Genomic DNA, 21,081 nt, shown 5'->3' on the forward strand with positions numbered 1-21,081 from the left:
CCCTATTTATAGTTGTTTTTTTTGTTTTTTTGTTTTTTTTGCGGTACGCGGGCCTCTCACTATTGTGGCCTCTCCCGTTGCGGAGCACAGGCTCAGGATGCGCAGGCTCAGTGGCCATGGCTCACGGGCCCAGCCGCTCCACGGCATGTGGGATCTTCCCAGACTGGGGCACGAACCCGTGTCCCCTGCATCGGCAGGCGGACTCCCAACCACTGCACCACCAGGGAAGCCCCTATTTTTAGTTTTTTAAGGAACCTCCATACTGTTCTCCATAGTGGCTGTATCAATTTACATTCCCACCAACAGTGCAAGAGGGTTCCCTTTTCTCCACACCCTCTCCAGCTTTTGTTGTTTGTAGATTTTCTGATGAAGCCCATTCTGAGCAGTGTGAGGTGATACCTCATTGTAGTTTTGATTTGCATTTCTCTAATAATTAGTGATGTTGAGCAGCTTTTCATGTGCTTCTTGGCCATCTGTATGTCTTCTTTGGAGAAATGTTTATTTAGGTCTTCTGCCCATTTTTGGATTGGGTTGTTTGTTTCTTTAATATTGAGCTGCATGAGCTGTTTATATATTTTGGAGATTAATCCTTTGTCCGTTGATTTGTTTGTGAATATTTTATCCCATTCTGAGAGTTGTCTTTTCATCTTGTTTATTGGTTTCCTTTGCTCTGCAAAAGCTTTGAAGTTTCATTAGGTCCCATTTGTTTATTTTTGTTTTTATTTCCATTACTGTAGGAGATGGATCAAAAAAGATCTTGCTGTGATTTATGTCAAAGAGTGTTCTTCCTATGTTTTCCTCTAAGAGTTTTATAGTGTCCGGTCTTAACATTTATGTCTTGAATCCATTTTGAGTTTATTTTTGTGTATGGTGTTAGGGAGTGTTCTAATTTCATTCTTTTACATGTAGCTGTCCAGTTTTCCCACCACCACTTACGGAAGAGACTGTCTGTGTTAACCATTTTAAAGCCATTAATTTATTAGGGTTGACCATTATATATAATATAGTCTTTAATAGGTATATATGCAATTGATCTTTCTTTTTCTTTCCAGTTTTTGTGTGTGTGTGTACTAGTTTATATACTTCTCATCTATTCTCTAACAGACTTTACTAGATTTTAAAAAGGCTGGGTCATGGTGTCTTAACCTTTTATAACTGTTCCATCTTTTGAGAAACATGAACAATTTATACCTTTTCAGTAATTTTGTATTAGAAAAATTTTGTTTTACTCAAAAAGAAAATTATAATATTGAGTATGCTTTTTGAAGCTACACATTTATCTGCCTTTCTACTATTCAGGTGGATTTGTAATTCACGGTTGAATATGTATATAATTGAAACATACGTTATTAGCTTGTTAAGGGAATATGTTTATTTTTATAGGAGAAAAGCACAGCTCCTGTGTATAACTAACTTCTTTTAGTTATAATAGCCCGTATATCAGGTTTGGTGGACTGATTATAATCTTTTTTCTATTCCTAGTATGATAGATACCTGGAATTTCCAGATTTAACATTTGTCCTTCATGTATTTCACAAATAACCCTGAAGTTATTATTAGTGGAATAACCCATCCACTAATAATATATAGTTTTGCTGAGACATGAATTTGAATTTTACGCGCAGCAATTGGATTGAGAATTTTGTTTTGGGAAGTATGTAAAACCTGGTCACTTAGCCACCCAATTAGTCTAGCAGTCTCATCTCTATGGCTTTGTTTTTGCTACTTGAGTTTGTGTGTGTGATAACTCTTATGGTATTAAACACTACTTCACTTTCTGAGTAACAGTATGTGTTACAACTGAACTGTGAATTTTAGGATTTTCTGGGACATGGGGATATATCCACCAATAATGCCAAAGATCTACCTTAGCACACACATTAGTTAAATATTCCTTTCCATTACAAATGCTTCATAAAAAGGGTATCAAATGACTGCTCTAGTATTCTATTTAGTGAATTAGTATTTTGAAATTTTTGCTGACGTCCAATCAGTAAAATTAATTACTTCTAATAACAGTTGTTTATACATTACATTTGATATATTAGAAGTTAATGTTATCATCTAATCTTACATTTTTACAAAATGAAAGAATATTGTCACTGATAATTGAGTGGCCTTTGAGCTTGTGGGAAGAGAGAATAGGCAGTGTAGTTTGGTGGAAAGAGCAAAGACTGAAGTTCTTGGGTTCTGTGTCTATTCTAACACTACTGGAGTGACTTCAGGCGAATAATTTAGCCTGTCTAAGCATCCACTGTCTTATGTGAAAAACAGGGATTATAGTAGCTATTTTTCGAGCCTGTGAGATGAAAGAAGATGATATTTTTAAAGTCCCTAATACAGGTTGGTAGGCCAAGCCCTCATCAAGTAGTAGTTACTATTAAGTTGGAGGTACTGAAGGAAGAGAATTACTTAATGATGGTTGTATTTAAACTTTCTTAACTTTAAGGTTTGTGGAATGTAGCCTTATATTTCAAAAATGAACCAAGTGTAAGTATACATTTTTTGAGCTGTAGTAAGAGGATAATTATTCCAGCAACATGTTAGTAGATCTTAAGATACCAAGATTAAAAAATACATTGCATGTATAATAATACGAACATGTAAATTTTGAAGTTGAGTATATATACACCCAATTGTTAGGTCTTAAATTTAGTCCTCATTTTACTTAGCTTATCTTTATTTTTTTTTAAAAGAAAAAATGACTGTCTTTATTCTCAGGTGACATGATTGTGTACACACAAAATCCAAAAGAATCTTTAAAAATAAAACTACTAGAACTAATAAGTGAATTTACCAAGGTCCCAGAATACAAGGTCAATATACATAACTCAATTATAGTTCTCTATAGTAAGAAAAAACTGGAAATTTAAAAAAAATTAAATGCCATTTATAATAGCATTCAAATAACCATAAAATACTTAGCGATAAATCTAACAAAATATATATAAGATCTGTGTACTGAAAACTACAAAACACTGCCAAGACAAATTAGAAAAGACCTAATAATTGGAGAAAGATTCCATGCTCATGGATTGGAAGACTCAATGTTATTAAGATGTCAACTTTTTCCAAATTGATCTATAGATTCAACTTCAGCAGATCAAAATCACAGCAGGACATTTTTTTTTATTCCCTATTCATCATTTTATTGGAAGTCCTTGGTAGTGCAATAAGGAAACAAAATATATACAGATAGGGAAGGAAAAAATAAAACTTTTCAGATAACATGATTGACTATCTAGAAAAGTCACAAAAAATATACAAAAAACTCTTTAAGAAGTGACCTAGCAAGGTCACAGCATACAAGGTAATATACAAAAGTCAGTGTTTTCCTATATGTGGAAATGAACAATTGGAAATTGCAATGAAAAAATAACATACAATACAATAGGACCCTGAAAATGAAACACTTATGTATAAATCTAATAAATACACATAGAAACTGTATATGGAAAACTATAAACTCTTATGTAAGAAATCAAAGATCTAAATGAATGGATAGATATTTCTTATTCATGGATTGAAAGACTCAGTATAGTTAAGATGTCAGTTCTTTCCTACTTGATCTATAGATTGAATGAAATTCCTCTCGAAATCTCAGCAAGTTATTTTATGGATATCAACTAACTGATTCTAAAGTTTGTATGAAGGGGCACAAGACCTAGAATAGCTAATACAATATTATTTTTTTTGAATTTTATTTTATTTATTTTTTTATACAACAGGTTCTTATTAGTTATCTATTTTGTACATATTAATGTGTATATGTCAGTCCCAATCTCCCAATTCATCCCACCACCACCACCCCTCCCCCGCCACTTTCCCCCCTTGGTGTCCATACATTTGTTCTCTACATCTGTGTCTCAATTTCTGCCCTGCAAACCGGTTCATCTGTACCATTTTTCTAGGTTCCACATATATGTGTTAATATATGATATTTGTTTTGCTTATGCTTCTTATATACTGGTAAAATCTTGTAGGTTTGTAATATGGTAAAATCTAGAATGCATGCCATGAAATTAACCTGAACTAGAATATTTTTTGCATGCATAAGGGAGTCTGCAAAGGGCATATTAACATTACATTCTTAATCTTTAAAGTAAACATAGTTTTTATATTCTGGCTATCCAGATGAAAGAACTTAATACTTCAAGTGACAGTAAATAAATAAATAAATAAATAAATAAAATAAGAACTCCAGTCAGTCCTTTTACTTATTCTGGTCTTCTTCCCCTTTTCTTTCCCTTAAGAAGTATTCCAGACTTTCTTAATTATTCTCTATCAGCCTGCATTCAGTCCTTCCCAACTTACTCTCAGTAGATGACATACTCATTGTGAAAACTGAGGTCATCAACTATGAAATCTCTTACCTTCCATCCCTACATCCACATCCATCCATACTGCCTGTCTTCTCGGAACATTTATATTCCTCTTTGCCTGTAGTCATGGTTCCACTCTCTGGATCGCGCTTCTCATCCCTTCATGCAAATGTCTGTTTATCTTTTAAGAGTCAGCTCAGATACTGCCTATTCTTCAAAATTTTCTATAATATTCCAGTATGAGTTAGGATTCTATACTTAACTAGCAAAATCTCAATTCTTATTATATTGGCTTAACTTTAAATTTTTTTCTCTGTTTTGAACTTATTTAAATAATTTTGAACTAAATACTCTGCTATGGGAATACGCCTAAAGGATTCTTTTTTTGAGTACTTTTTAAGATGTATGTTTTTTTTTAAAGCTTTCCTCTCCCATTTTAAACCTCAGACCATCTGGAAAACTTGGTCTTATTTAGATAATAAATGTTTAATTTAACTTTAACTTGAAAATTGTAAGGGCTTTTTTTTAATGAGTAATATAAGTTCATTGCAACCAATTCTTTAACATTTGATTTTATAAGCAAGCATATTTGTCTCTTTTTCAGGTAAACCTAGAATTAATGCAGTTTGAAATTGTTTTAGAATTTTGCATGCCAATTACACTTAGGCCACCTTTGAAAGTTTAGAACTTAACCTGTTTTAAGAAACTATGACCCCAAATAAAATACTATATTCCTAATATCAGTGTGTGGACAGTTTACATGCTATAAGACAAGTTGCAGTAATACAATTTTACAGCTAGGAGGCAGTCTGGTCAAAGAGTAAAATTCTCCCAGTTCTCATTTGAAAACAATATATTAAGCAGAATACTGGCAGGAACACATATTTAAGTCATGGCATTTCCTATGACACTTAAGGCATTCTTCATTGTCATCTGTTTGCAGTTATATAAAGCTACCACTTGCTTCTTGACAAGGAAAGGTAGGTTACTGTTAAAGTGAGCCCTGGTTTTCTACTTGGTCTGTACATTGGTAGCTTTTTAAGTCATATCCATTGCTGAAAAAAGTCATTCTTTACACAAAATCTCTATCTTTGTTGATACGTCATCAGAGTCATGGTTTTGAGCCAAACAATAATTATGCGTTTATGTTAGAAATTGAGCGAAATGTGTGTGTTGAAAGAAGAATGAAATATTCATTATTTACTTAGGTCCAGATTATTTTTTCTAAAAATGATTTAAGGCTATTTACAAAAAGGCATTACAAGTTAAGAAGGTAAAGTAGGTATTAATAATGAGAACGAGGCAAAGGGAAAATGAAAAAGAAAGCAAGATGGAGTTGGTGGTGAGATTAGTACAGAAAATGTGTATCTTAATGTCCTACACATGCTTGATTAGGGGGCTACATCATGTAAGATGAAGTCAGTGGTGAGATTAGTACAGAAATGAACGCTATCACGACCTATACAGTTGATGTAGGTGAGCCACTAATTTGGCTCTATAAGCTTGCATGAAAAAGGGAAAAATTGTTTAGAAAATTCAGTACTTGTAAGGTTAAAACAAACAAGAAAAACAACTTCTGAGACCAAATTATCTCCTAGGTATTCCTTCATAGGACAGTGGATAACATAAGAATGTATAATCAACAATGTTTTCACATTGAAGGCAGTGGTGAGTTTATATTTCATGGGAGTATCATTTATGTCCCTTGCAGAGGCCTTAGGTAGTGAGTTAAAGAATTCAGTAAGCAATTTTGTGCTAGATCAATTAGAAAATGAAAAGACCTTTTAAGGTTTTATTTCTCTTGGCATATGCTTTCATATACTTATACAATATTTATCACTGATAACCAGTGACAGACCTGTCTAAATACTGATATTGTTTCTTCTCCTTTTAGATTCTGAAAAAGAGTTCCACATCCTCCCTCACCGAGTTTTTGTCCCCATTCCGGGATCCACTGTAATGTTATGTGATTATAAATTTGGTGATGAGTCAGCTGAAGAAATTAGAGACCATTTTATAGAGATGTTAGATCATATGATTCAAATAGAAGATTTGGAAATTGCAGAGGAAATAAACACAGGTAATTTTATGAGGTTATTTAAGAACCAGATTAGACTATAGCTGAGGTTACCTATGGGACATCTAGTTTAAGTATCATGTCTTTAGATTTCCTTAAAGCTAGTTCTCTTTGATACTTTCGAGGCATTTAAAAATGTGTCTATTTTTCTACACAGTATATAAACATGCAGTGTTTTCCTGGAAAATTGTACCAAAATTTAAGATAACTTTAGATTTTTCCAAGCCTAGCAAGTAGATCTTCATAAAACAAGTTCAGTCTTAAACAGGTAGAAATATATAGCTTTAAGGGGTTTCTTTTATTGTAAGAGAAGTTTTCTCAAAATCTGTTATTTTAATTATTTGGTTAAGCATCAGGTTACAGAAGTTTTTTAAAACACTTTATTAAACATCTCCATACTATTTGCTGTTATTTTCCTATTCCCTTCATATAATTGGGATACTAAGCTAAAATGGGCAGTTCCAAAAATTAGATCAAGATTATTTTTACAGAGCATAGATTTGCCATACTATGTAATTGTGTAACACATATTCTTCCCCTAACCATTACTTTCATATTTCATCTTACATTTTAAAAGGGTTTTTTTTGTTTTGCTTTGCTTTGCTTTGTTTTTGTTTCTAGTGAGAGTAGGATATGAAAACGAGTCTATAAATAAATGTGTTTGACAGTCTTCCTGAAACATTTAAAAAATATGTGGTAAAAGTAGTTATTTGCAAGTATCCATAAATATTGAGTATCTAGACATTTATCAGTCTTGAAATTTCTGATATCATAGTAGAAAGTCTTTAGGTTGCTTCTGAATATAAATGTTTATGAAATTTGAATATAACCATTTTTTTTTTTTTTTTTTTTTTTTCTTTTTTTTTGCGGTATGTGGGCCTCTCACTGCTGTGGCCTCTCCCGTTGCGGAGCACAGGCTCCGGACGCGCAGGCCCAGCGGCCATGGCTCACGGGCCCAGCCGCTCCGCGGCATATGGGATCCTCCCAGACCGGGGCACGAACCCGTATCCCCTGCATCGGCAGGCGGACTCTCAACCACTGCGCCACCAGGGAGGCCCTGAATATAACCATTTTTAAGTCCTTTTTCTAATTCTAATTTCTTAGTTATTCTTCTATTGCTTAACTAATTCCCATTCCCCACAAGAGTAGAGTGATTGAGTCCTGTTGTTTCTATGGTGAATCAAGTAAGTATTTGGTTTGTGAATTTCAAATCTGTCAGTAAAGCCTCAGGTTAGTTGGAGATCACCAGGCTTGTTTTTTCAACAACTCCAAGTTCATATTAATCATGTGGAATAGTAAGTTTGTTTTAAAGGGAAAAAAAACCCCTCTAAATTACTCAGTAAAAGATGTTAAAGCTGCAGCTATGTTTCAGTCTTCTGAAAACTAATATTTTTAAAGGTATAGCTATAGCATATTCTCTAAGTGATAGATTTTGGAGTAGACTGGTAGATATGTTTGCTACTTTGTGAAATATGTTTTTCCAGATTAGCGACTATGCTATTTCTGCCAACTAATCTTAGAGTCATGAGGGCAGAGATTTTTGTTTGCTTTTGTTTACTTCTGTCACTAGTGCCTAACAGTAGTTCTTGACCAACTCTATTGTTGATAACTTGAATTAGTTTTATGTGGGATCATTAGAGTTGACCTGGTTCATCCTCTTTCATAGAATACTGAAATCTATGGGTATTTAGACTTTTTTCTTCCTTATTCTGAATTCGAGTCTGCCTTCCTGAAACCTCTACTTTTTCAGTAATCTGGAGCAATTAAACATGAGTACAGTTGACACTTGAACAGTACAGGAGCTAGGGGCACTGACTTCCATGTGGTCGAAAATTCATGTATAATTTTGCAGTTGGCCCTCCATATCCGCAGTTCTTCATCCACAGATTCAGCCAACCGTGGATTGTGTAGTACTGTAGTATGTATTTATTGAAAAAAATCCAAGTATAAGTAGACCTGTGCATTTCAAACCCATGTTGTTCAAGTGTCAACTGTACTGCTTCTTTATTGAGGCCTTGCTTTAAGTTTAAATTGAGGGCAGTTGTCATGTTCTAAATATTTCAAAGCCAAATACTCCCATATACCTTTAACTGTTCTCATTATTACAGTTTCTAGACCTCCTCATTTTTCCTTACCACCTTGTTTACCTTCCTTTAGATTAGAAATTTTTAACCTGTGGTGTCCAAAATTTTGGGGTCATAGTTGGCTGTCAGGAGATCCCTAAACCGCTTGAACATAATTGTATAATGTTTTTTCTAGGGGAAAGATCTATAGCTTTCAAAGGATTGGTGACCTAAGAAGGATTAAAAATGCTTTTAAAAATATCAGTATAGTCTGGCTTGCCTTTCTTGAAATATGTTACCCTGAATTGAACCTAATACTCTTAATAATATTTGCTATTGTTTTTATAGAACCTGCTATGTGCCGGGCACCGTTTTAAGAGCCTTACAAATGCTAAATCATTTAGTCCTTATAAGAACCCTATAATGATTATTATACTATTGTTAGCTCAGTTTTCCCAATAAGAGAATTGAGGCTCAGAAAGGTCAAGTAATTTTTTCAGGGTTACATAGCTAATAAATGGTGGAGCTGGAATTTAAACTTAGGCAGTTTGGTTTTAGAGTCTGCTTTTTTTCCAACAGTTTTGTTTTACTGCCTTTCTGTGACACTTAACCAGGACAGACTATAGGGTTATTACTTTCCATGATCTAGGTACTTATTTTAGCCTAGCCCTCTTAATTCCATCATTTAAAACAATTTTTTTAGCTTAAATAAATGATGTTACATTATCCTCATTTAATTTCATCTTATGTCAGTGTAATTTCTCACTTGTTGGCTAGAAGCGTGGATCTGTTATCATATATAGTTTTCATATTCTTTTGAATTATTTGTCACACTTTTAGTGCATATTACATTGCTGAATTAAGTATGACTAAGGGAAGCACTGTATGCAAAACTTGCCCCATTCACAACTTACTTTAAAAATCAGATATAAAAGAATAGGAAGAGAGAGATTTCATTTAGATTTTTTTAAGACTACCATCTGTCTGAAATATTTTTATCTTGTTTAATTTTATGTCATATTTTAAACATAAGCATTTATAGACTAGTTTGTATTTTATTCAATACTTTATAAGTAATACTTTAAAAATAGTTATAGTTATTAATCTCAATAACAGAGATTAATATCCATTGTTTAAATTGCTAAGACAGATTAAAATAAAAATCCAAGTAGCTTTCACCACTGTAATACATTCTTAAGGAGGCAACTATGGCAGCCTTGCTTGACAGCCTCCCCCAAGTAAAACTAAAACCTAATAAATTAAAACCTGTATGAAACAATTTTATATTGCATTTCAGCAAACATTTATTGATTTTTTCATAAGGTTCACAAGGAAAGGGACTTTTCCTTTCTTGCTCACTGGTGTCATTTCTAGCACTTTCCTAAGAACCTAGCCTTAACACATTGTAGGTACTCAGTAAATATTTGTTGACTGAACAAATTATTGATTTTGTCAGTCTTAGGGTTTGGGAACCAAAATTCAATAAGATACTGATCCTGTCTTCAAGGAGCTAAATATAATTTTTTTTTAACCTGGGTAGATACTTTTATGTGCTCAGACTAGGTGGGTTCCTTCATTATACTTAATCATAGTTTTTTGCTACTTTTTTGCATTAGTTTCCATTCTTGTAATTATTGAACTCATGAGTTGCATGTTTAATATTAATCTTTCATATTAGACTGCAAGTTTCTCAAGAGTATTTATTTCTCTGTCTGAGTTCCATGCCTAAAACATGATAGGTATTCATAAATATTTGTTCCTAACTGACTGACATATACTGAATTGGTCATTTTTAGGAACTATAGCACAGCTTTTTTTAATACTTGAAAAATTGTAAGCTTATGCCTAGCGAGATATAAGGTTCTTAAGGTTTGTGTAGTGCACTACACTGAACATGATGAAGATTTTAAAAGGATATAACGGGGCTTCCTTGGTGGCGTAGTGGTTGAGAGTCTGCCTGCCGATGCAGGGGACACGGGTTCGTGACCCGGTCCGGGAGGATCCTGCATGCCACGGAGCGGCTGGGCCCGTGAGCCATGGGCGCTGGGCCTGCGCATCCGGAGCCTGTGCTCCGCAACGGGAGAGGCCACAACAGTGAGAGGCCCACGTACCGCAAAAAAAAAAAAAAAAAGGATATAATGGTCATAGCTCTATGGCTCAATAGTTCAGAACGTTTTAAGGGATATAGAACATTAAAAACATATGACAACATGTAACACTAATTATTGCTCCGTAAATATTAATTCTAGTTTATAGCATTTAGTATGTCTATTTGTTAGATGTTTATTAAGCATTGGCTCTGTTCAAGGTAGTGTTACATAGATGACAAATCAATGGCCAGATTCCTTTCCTCAAGAAGCCTATAATCTGACTTGGAAGATAGAATTATATGCATTATTAATTATTGCAGGGCATGTAGTAAGGTCCAAAGAGTAACTAAGAACTCAAGAACATCAAGATTAATGATCATAATTTTAGGGTCTCTAGTGATTTGGCTAATAATTCAATCAGAAAAAATATTTTGATGGTAGGTTAGCAGTAACCTGTAATCTATAGTAAGAAAGGTTTGACATTAGTATTTTCAAATTTTAGTAAATTCTTAACATTTTTTCTTTCTTTATTATTACTATTATATTGCACTTTAACTAGAAGTTAGTTCCATAATATGGGAATGAACAGAGAATTATCAGAACATTTAGCACAGGCATTATCCCTGTAAGTGATTCAGAGAAAGCTTCACAGAGCAGGTAACATTTGAGTTCATTTTCAAGGATGAATACAGTAAAAGTAACTCTATGCTGTTTAGGAATTGAACATTGGCATCAGATTTATTGTGGCCAAGAATAAGACTTGTCTAGAATTATTTTTGCTTCATCAAGTATTTGTTGAATTAGAAGGAATGATATAGTTATTTAGTAGCAAAATAACACATTCCGAATTATGGGATAGGGTAAAAACAAACATTTTAATAGAAAAATTAAGTGCTTTACATATACATTCTGTTGGTTTAGAATTATGTTCACTTTTGCGTTTATTCTTTCATTTATTAATTTATTCAAAAATATTAGATGCATAATTTTACCAAGATGTTTTAGCTGAGTCCAGGTCTTCCACTTAACAGCTGTATAACCTTGAACAAGTCCTCTCTGAATCCCAAATTCTTTTGGTGTTGGTACTAGAATTTAGTAAAAATGTTAGGGAAAATACTTTCTAAGCAGAAAGAGATATATAAATATAAGGTGATATTTACTAGAATTATTATAAAACTTTTAAATAATGGACCTTCTGAATTATAATGAAAAACATTAAAGTATAAGAGTAATGCTATGTAGTGTGCATAGATTTTCCTAATTATTTGAAATTAGGGTTTCCAGGTAAAATAAACCATGAAAAGTGGAGTTCAAATGTTCAAATTCAAACTTGAAATCAATTACTGTATATTTAGGATTGTTAAACTTGTTATAAGTATCTAGCTTTATTTTCCAAGTATTTGATGATATTATTTGCTTGATTATTTAATTATTTCTGTTCTGTAATGTAGTTGCTATGTTTAAAATATGTATTTTGCCAAGTAAGTATTTTAAAATAACATACTTTAAAATGACTTAAGGAATGAAGAACAATTTGTTTGTCAAAATGACTCACTTAAGGTGAGGGATAACTATGGCTTTAAAATTTCTTAAATGTATTAGTCATCTCCTGGTAGATATTAACTTAATAATTCAGATATACTTTATCCACAGTATCAGCAAATTTGGAGACACACATTTAAAATCTGGTGAAACCCATCTTTGCCAATTCTGTCTTGATATCAGAGGTGAAATTAATTTTCATTGCTTGGTTAAACATTGATAATTTAATTATAAAGGAAAAAAAGTAATGCTGAAGATGTATTTTAATGGCTAAATCACTGACTAGTGAAACCTCATTAACTTAGGATTTAGGGATCTGGAAGATGATACCTAACTAAGGAGTTCAAGTGCTAACATTTCATTTTAAGCTTCTAAATAGTCCTACCTATCAGCAGCTTGGAATGAAATTGAATATATATACAACTTAGCGTGCATTCATCATGGCCCTTGTCTTCTCCTTTGTTGACAGTTGCTTAAGAAAGGTTGCTTTCTTACATGAATAATTCGAGATTTGTCTGCAGTTAAAATTACCTGGTTTTAAGGAATGGTTAAGATCTAATTTCCTATTGAGTCACATGTTATTTGCATTTAAAGTTCAGATGACGTTAGGTATTGGTAAAAATGACAGTATCTGAGATTTGAATTAAGTTCTACATGGCCCCACCAAAACCAGACACAAACAAAGTGTTACGGTAAGGATTTATTCATCCTTGAAAAATGCTCTGCTTCAGTAAAATTGTCTCAGCTTTGTATCAAATCAATATGATTTTGGATGACAGATTTTAAAATGGAAATAGCAGAGCAATGGAATGTCTTTTTTTAATAGAAGTAAATTGTTTATACAGAGGACTTGACCTCTTAGAGCATGCTCTTCTTCACAAATAACAAATCAGTATTAAATGTGTGAGTAATATGTCATGACAAATAAAACCATCTTTGTACTCTTTATCTATAGGTACTCAAGGAAAAAAGTAAAAAATTTCCTGTAGCAAATAGGTATAATTCATGCTTCATCCATTATTTTTGTTTTTATCTGAGATAAGGATTTTAGTGGCCCAAAGAAAAAGCTTTTTAGCAGTGATATTTGCTAAAAGAAAAAGCCAAAGTTCTGTGTGTGTGTGTGAGTGTATGTTTTTAAAGTGAATAAAATTGTACTCTCCATTCAACTTTTAGACATATGGATGAAGTTAGGGGAAATTTTAAGCTGGTGGGCTAATGTAGTCTAGAAGTAAAGTGTTACAGCCCCCGAGAAAACTGGATACTGTAGAAATATGGAAGACTGAATAATTCTGGAGACAGTTCATGAGAATTTGTTGGCCTTTGTGACTAGTTTGATATGGGAGTAGAACAAAAGAGAAAAACGTTTTGTGTTTGTTTTTAAAGTACTTTAGTCATATGCTCAAAGAGGGAAAAAAAGAACAGTTTTGCCTTGATCCTAATGAGGTGACTACTAAGGATTATTTCTCAAAATGGCAAACTTTTCTTCATGGGAAGTTGATGAGAAGCAGGCACATTTTTTTCCATCCACTTCGGTACCACAGATAATTATTTCAGTAAGTTATGTGTCATCCTTGTGAGCACATCTGCATATGCCAGTATGTTGGGATACAAAGATGTCTATAAAAGATATTTTAAATCCAAGCAATAAGCTATTTTACTTTGAATTTAAACAGTAGTATTTACTGTGTCACTCTGGGGGTTCTCTTCTCTTCTTTGTAAATAAAGGGGTCAACATGAAGTTCAGTTGACCCTTGAACAACATGGGGGTTAGGGGCACTGACCCTCGCGCAGTCGAAAATCCACATACAGCTTCAGTTGGCTGGCTGTATGGGCAGTTCCCCATCCATGGATTCAACCAATCATGGATCATATAGTATGTATTTAGTGAAAAAAAATTTGTGTATAAGTAAGTGGATCCATGCAGTTCAAACCCATGTTGTTTAAGGATCAACTGCAGTTGTTTTCAAACATAGTTCCCTTGAGTTCTATAGAACAGCACTCTGCTGTCACCTCTTGGGAAGGAGGGAGTATGGCTCCAGGAGTCCTTCATCCCTGCTTCAACCAGAGTAATTCTGCTTTCATTTATTTTACATACTGGGATTTTCTGTCACATTTTCTAGCACTAGTTAAAAAAAGATAACCATTGGTCTGTGTGATCCCTAAGGATGTTTTCAGTTCAGACACTTTCAGTCAGTGTTAAATAAATTCAGCTTGGCTAACCTACGCAAATTATTGTCACCATAATGAAGTAGAAAGAGAACTTGTATTTGAATCCTCATTCTGTTGCCTATGACCCTCAAATACGCACTTAATGTCCCAGGTTTTATTTTCCAACTATAAATGAGATAATGTACTTACTTTGCTTAACATTGAATTGTTTTAAGGTCAAACTTATGGTCCCAATTTGCTTATGTAATTCAGGTTAGATCAAGAGTCAGCAAACTCTTTCTGTATAGGGCTAAATAGTAAATGTTTTAGGCTTTGCAGAGCATGTAAGGTCTGGCCCATGGGCTGCACTTTGGCCCATGGCTACAGTTTGCTGATCCCTACTTTTATTATTACTGATTACTTAAAATTATTAATTACCAAAACCATCAATAAGAATATTATAAATTAATCCCAATTAAGAGCAAAATTTACCCTGTCCTATCTAGTTTGATTTTTGGTATAATTTATCTCCACTACCATATAGTAATCAGATTATAATTTGTGGGAGTCATTTAGAACTGGCTCTGTGGCTCCTTGGTTTTGATCAGTTATAAAAGTACATAAAGTATTTTTTTTTTAAGATAGAAGCTGAGGTCATTGAATTGAATCCTTCTTTTCTTTTTTTTAATTATTTATTTTTGGCTACATTGGGTCTTCGTTGCTGGGCGCAGGCTTTCTCTAGTTGTGGAGAGTGGGGGCTACTCTTCGTTGTGGTGCACAGGCTTCTCATTATGGTGGCTTCTCGTTGCAGAGCACGGGCTCTAGCTGCACGTGCCTCAGTAGTTGTGGCACGTGGGCTCAGTAGTTGTGGCTCACGGGCCCTAGATTGCAGGCTCAGTAGTTGTGGCACACAGGGCTAGTTGCTGTGCAGCATGTGGGATCTTCCTGGCCCGGGGCTTGAACCCGTGTCCTCTGCATTGTCAGGCGGATTCTTAACCACTGCACCACCAGGGAAGTCCCCATAAAGTATTTTAAAAAGTACATCAGTTTGATATATAGTCCATGAAATTTAATTCGCCTGCATTTGATAAAGAGCAAGTTTAAAAAGTCAAGTTGAAAACAAAAAAAAAGTCAAGTTGAAGGAAAATGGAGCTCACTGTATGTTTTTTATAATGTTCTTTAAAACTCATTTTTAAGTGGTAATTATTCTCATTTTATTTAGGATTTATTTTTATTATCCTCTTGCAGCCTGTGTGAGTTCCTCTATGAATACTGACGCTTCATTGGACAACACAGATGATGAACCACCAAAACAGCCAATTAAAACTACAATAGTGTTGAAAATTCAGCAAAACATAGGTATTATATTTCTTCTATAACATTGAAAAGATGGTATTTTGGATCTTGTTACTTTAAAATTATTTTCATTTCATTTCTTTTTTTTTTTTTTTTTTTTTTTTTTTTTTTTTTTTGCGGTACGCGGGCCTCTCACTGTTGTGGCCTCTCCCGTTGCGGAGCACAGGCTCCAGACGCGCAGGCTCAGCGGCCATGGCTCACGGGCCCAGCCGCTCCGCGGCATGTGGGATCTTCCCGGACCGGGGCACGAACCCGTGTCCCCTGCATCGGCAGGCGGACTCTCAACCACTGCGCCACCAGGGAAGCCCCATTTCATTTCTTAAAAGAGCTAGATTAAGCTAGTATTTATTGAGTATTATGGAAAGTGGTACGCCCTGAGAGATAGAAAGATTTATAAATAAAGCATTGTCTCAAGTGCCCTAAAAGATGACACTTCCTATTAAATGTTTTGGTGTTTTTAGAAGAAACACATGTTGAGTTTTGGGAATCAATTAGCATAGTAGGACCAGTGTTTTCCAAACTGGTGTTCCCAGGATTGCTGTTGTGGAAGATTTTCATAGGTGCTGTATGAAAAAAGTCAAGTTCAAGTCTGGAAATTCTAATGCATTTTAGTATTTTAAAGCCTCCAAGAAGTGTGACAGTCACTTTAACATTTTTCAGACTTATTGATCAAAGAACATGTAGACTGTTGTTTAGTTGAATGCCAATTTGAGAAATGCTTTATAAGCATTAAGATTTTTGACTGACTGAGAGAAGCCAGAAACTTTGGTTATTTTTCATGTCACTTACTCATAAGTTGAGTTAATTACCTAAATTCTTTGTACCTGTGTGTGTGTGTGTGTGTGTGTGTGTGTGTGTGTGTGTATGTCTGGACTACTATGGTCAGTTTTGTTTTTGTTGTTGTTTTTTAACTTAAAATACTCAGGGAAAAAAATTAAAAGTTACCAACCCAAGCTTAATAATTCTTAGATTTTAGTCTCTGTAGTTTTCAATAGCTATATAAATGACTTCGCATGGTAATTATTGAGGACTCCTGCCCATTGGAGATATCTTTTTGGTTTAAGCTAAGTAGCATGAGACAGCTGAAATGTCAGTATAAATATTTATAGAAGCCTTTTAAAGTATGTATTAGATTGTCTCTTAGATGTGTGTGAGTGCACTCGTGTATAAGAAAGATACTTTTTTATTTTAAGGTGTTAACAAAGATGGTGAAGTATATGATTACCAGCCCAACTTTGTAAAATATAATTTTCAACCTATTGCTATATTTTCCTCTAAGATTTTGCTGGCTTTTCATGCCTGTATATGTGTGTGTAAGTATATGTATTTGTGTGTGTATGTTGTTCTTGTTGTTTAGGCCCATCAGTTACCGGCATTTCAAAGCCTAGGATCACTTAAGCCTTTCTTTTGCTCATTCCATTTCCATTTGTTTTGTGTTTGTTTTACTTTTAGGTGTGATTGCAGCATTTGCAGTTGCAGCCCTTGCTGCGGGTATCTCCTTTCATTACTTCAGTGATTAGGGTGAGGCACAAAGAGCTTCCTGATCATCCAGAGAACACTGACCAACAATTATGAATAATAATGATGCAAACAATCCATCTGCGTCTAAGACAATAGCAGTCAGATCTGCTGCCATAATGCCTATTAGGTGTGTTTCTGACTAAAATGAAATCACTAGCTGCCTTGTTTAGCCCTGCTTATATTATAGGTGGCTCAGGCTTCCAAGAATAAAGTTATGAATCTAGGTGGAAGTTGCATGTAACAAATCGTTATTATCTATTTTTTAAAATGTTCAAAATGATGGTTTATTTTCATAGATTTTTAGTCCTGTTGACAACCACATATTGATCAGGACATTGGAAATTTGAATAGTCAGGGTTGACTGAGTATCTTAGTAATAGAACAATAGGAGAAATTTCTACAAAGTGGGGCAAAAACTTATTGGATAGGTTCATAGTTTAGGACCTTTCTATACTGATTCCAAAATACTGATTGAGTTCCAATTGAGGGGTAGGAAACCTCTCCAGACCTCTTGAATCAGCAAGAATTGTCATAAATCATGAGCTTTCTCTGGTTAGTATATCATAACCTAATATATTAAATAAGACTTTTGCTTCCAGTAATATATTAGGTACTGCAAAACAACTAGATCCTGAATAAAATCTCCTTTTGAATACATTAATAGGCTCAAAGAAAGTAGGAGAAATCTCCAACAACTACACCTCTATTTTTTCTCCCTGACAAAATGAACACATTTTGATCTGGAAATTGTGAAAACTATATTAAGCATAAGGTTGACAGTGGTTGCCTGGGTGACAAATACCAATTGCAGCACTGCCATATGCAGTTTTCCTTAGACCAGAAACAAGGAGATAAATCTGAATCTGAGATGTCCCATCCAGGACAGTTGAAGTGGGCCTCAGTTTGTAATACCCTATAGTTCCTGGCAGAAACAAGATATAGGCCCCAGATTCCCATAGATTAAGATAAGCAATATTATTCATGGCTGGAGATCACCAGGTGCAAGGTGAAACTAGCTAGCTTGAGAAAGAACCTGTAGATATAAACTTTGGACTCAATTTTCCAAGGTCTTATCATCAACATACATGAAGGATGGAACCACAGACCAATCTGAAAAAGAAACAAGTGGAACTGCTTGATGAGAAATATGTTATCTGCAATTAAAAAAAAAAACCCTTAGACATGTTGAATATCATATTAGACTCAGCTGAAGAGATAATACATAAACTGGAAGCTAGATATAAAGAAATTATCCAGTGTGCAGCCAGGAGAAACAAGGTGCTAGAAAATATAAATATTAAAGAAAAGATAAGAGATATAGAAGGAAGAATTATGAATACTAGAAGTACCAGCAGAAGAGAATAGAGAGGATGGAAGAGTGGCAATATTTGAAGAGATAACAGAATTTTCCACATATGTTGGAAAAACACGAATTCATAAGTTCAGGAAGCACAATGTATCCCAAGCATATATAGATAAAATCCAAGCCAAAACCCAGTGTAGTATAACTGTGAGATACCAAACAGAGGATTCTTAAAGCAATCAAAGGGGGAAAAAGATTATCAGTGAAGGCAAGACAGATACTTCAGAAAGCTTCTCAATAGCAACAGTGTACTCCAAAGGTGGTAGAATAGTGCCTTCAAAATTCTGAGAAAAACAAATTATCAACTTGGAATTTGTATGAAGCAAAACTGAAATAAAGACATATTCAAGTGAAAAACAGATTTTACCATCAGTGGAACTTCTTTAAGGAAATTGCAAAAGGATTATCTTCAAGAAGGAAAATGATTCCAAAAGGATGATCTGAAATTGAAGAACTAGTAAGCAAATAAATGAAAAACATGTAAATCAAAAGTGTTGTTTGTATAAAACAATCATAATGAAAGAAGTGTTTATGAGAAGCAAGATTGTAACTAAATTAAACTAAATAAACATTTTATGCAACATTAATGTGGACTTTTAAAATAGGATATAATTGAAAAACTGGACAGTAGCTTATAAGATGGGGGGGTGATTAGAATTAAAGTGTTCTGAAGTGTTTTATTATTCAGAAAATGGGTTAAGGTACTGTTTAACTTTGAAATTATGTTAAATATGTGTAGTAAAATTTAAAGTGTAACTGCTAAATAATAGATATGGGATGAATCATTCCAAAGAAAAAAGTTAAAAATATGGAATAAGAAGACAATACCTCGATACAAAAAAACGGGAAAGAAATTAGGGGTGGGGGAAGTACAAAATTAGTAAGATAAATAGTAACAAGTCAAATAATTTAAAATAACTATGAATAGGCTAAACCCAGTTAAAAACATTGATTCAGTTTTTTAAAAATCAGCTATAGGCTGATATAGGATTTTTTAAAGGATGAAAAAAATGCACTAGGCAAATAGCAAAAGAAAACGTATGTAGCTTTGGTGCTATCAACTCAAACTTAGACTTTATGATAGTATTATTAAAGATGGAGAAGACCACTACATAATGGTAAAAGGATCAATTTATTAGGAATATATACAATTTTAGATTTGTATGTGCTTTATAAAATGGCCTCAAAATGTATAAACTCTAGGGCTGAACCAACAAATTGAACAGCAGTGGGTGATTTTATCAGCTCTCAATTGCTAATAAATCAGACAAAAAATGAATGGAAACACAGTTTTGAATAATGCAATTAACAATGTTGATTCGATGAACATAGAATAATCAACAGAATATTCTTAAGCATTGTGTATTAGCAAAAATTGACCATGTATTAGGCATGAAGTAAGTTACAATAAATTTCAAAAAATTAGTATTAAATGAATAATAAGAAATAACTTAGGTTAATTTTTTTAAATCATGGTTTTACAGGTTTAAAAAAACTTCATAGATGAAAAAAAAAATACTTAGAACCTAATTATAAATACTACATTTGGAAAAATTGGGTGATGCAGCAGAAAGAGCACTTAGAGGGAAATGGTTTTAAATGCTTAAATTAAAGGCTAAGTGCATAACTTAGGAAAAGGACAACAGAATAAACACAGTATAGAAGCAAGGAGACAGAGGAAAGGGAAGAAATCAATGAATTAGAAAACATATAGAATCACAATGTCAAAGTTGTTTTCATGACAAAACAAATTGGCATATTTGAACAAGAAGAAAACAGGGCTAAAGTAAACAATATAAAGATTGAAAAAGGGGTCCTAACCCACAGCAGAGATGAAAATGATAAGAGACTACCAAGAGCACCTTAATGTAGTTGAAAACAGACAAAATAGACCAAAGTCTAGAAAAGTGCCATTTCCTTAAATTGGCTGAAGAAAAAATACACAAGCTACATGGACTTAATAGTATTGAATAGAAAATACTTTTAAAATTTTTGATAAAGAACATATAGCTCATGTTTACAGATGTTTTACTCTTTCAAGGACCATAGTATTTCAACATATTATACAAACTCTTCCAAAGAATATATAATGAGGGAATACTCTTCAGCTCATTTTGTGAGGCGTGTGTGTATAACTTTTATTGATACTAGAACCAGACACATTTGGTAGAAGAGAAAATTACAGACTAATAGCACTTACTAACACAGATATGAAAGTCAAAAGCATTATTGATGAACTGAATTCAACATTATGTAAAAAAGGATAATGCATCATGGTGAAGTTGCATACATTAAAAATTGGGAACATGACAAGGATGCCTATTATCACTACTTCTATTCATCAATGTCCTGTAAAAAAATGAGCAAAAGACAGAAACCAGGTATTTTAAGGGGGTGTGACTTAAACACCCCCTTAAACACGTGAAACACATGAAAAGATGTTTAATTTTAAGTGATCAACTAAGACCACAATGAATAATATTTCATCTGACAGATTGAAAAATTAAGAAATATGCAATACCAATGAAGAAGATGTACATCAAGAAGATATCTAAAGGTGGGGTTGTAAACTAATAAACTTAGGAAAGCGATTTGGCAT

General features: G+C 33.7%; 1 protein-coding gene across 1 annotated transcript in view; it reads left to right on the forward strand.

Moving 5' to 3' along the window:
* ODR4 (odr-4 GPCR localization factor homolog) overlaps window positions 1–19,359 on the forward strand; it is a 42,000-nt gene extending 22,641 nt beyond the window's left edge. The window contains exons 12-14 of the mRNA XM_081225470.1: window positions 6,215–6,402; window positions 15,491–15,601; window positions 17,051–19,359. Of these exons, the coding sequence (XP_081081596.1) occupies window positions 6,215–6,402; window positions 15,491–15,601; window positions 17,051–17,118 (367 nt within the window). The 3' untranslated portion in view covers window positions 17,119–19,359. The remainder of the gene's footprint in view (window positions 1–6,214; window positions 6,403–15,490; window positions 15,602–17,050) is intronic.
* Window positions 19,360–21,081: the final 1,722 nt, after the last annotated feature.

The sequence above is a fragment of the Mesoplodon bidens genome (assembly GCF_964165515.1).
Source record: "Mesoplodon bidens genome assembly, chromosome: 2".
Taxonomy (NCBI): domain Eukaryota; kingdom Metazoa; phylum Chordata; class Mammalia; order Artiodactyla; family Ziphiidae; genus Mesoplodon; species Mesoplodon bidens.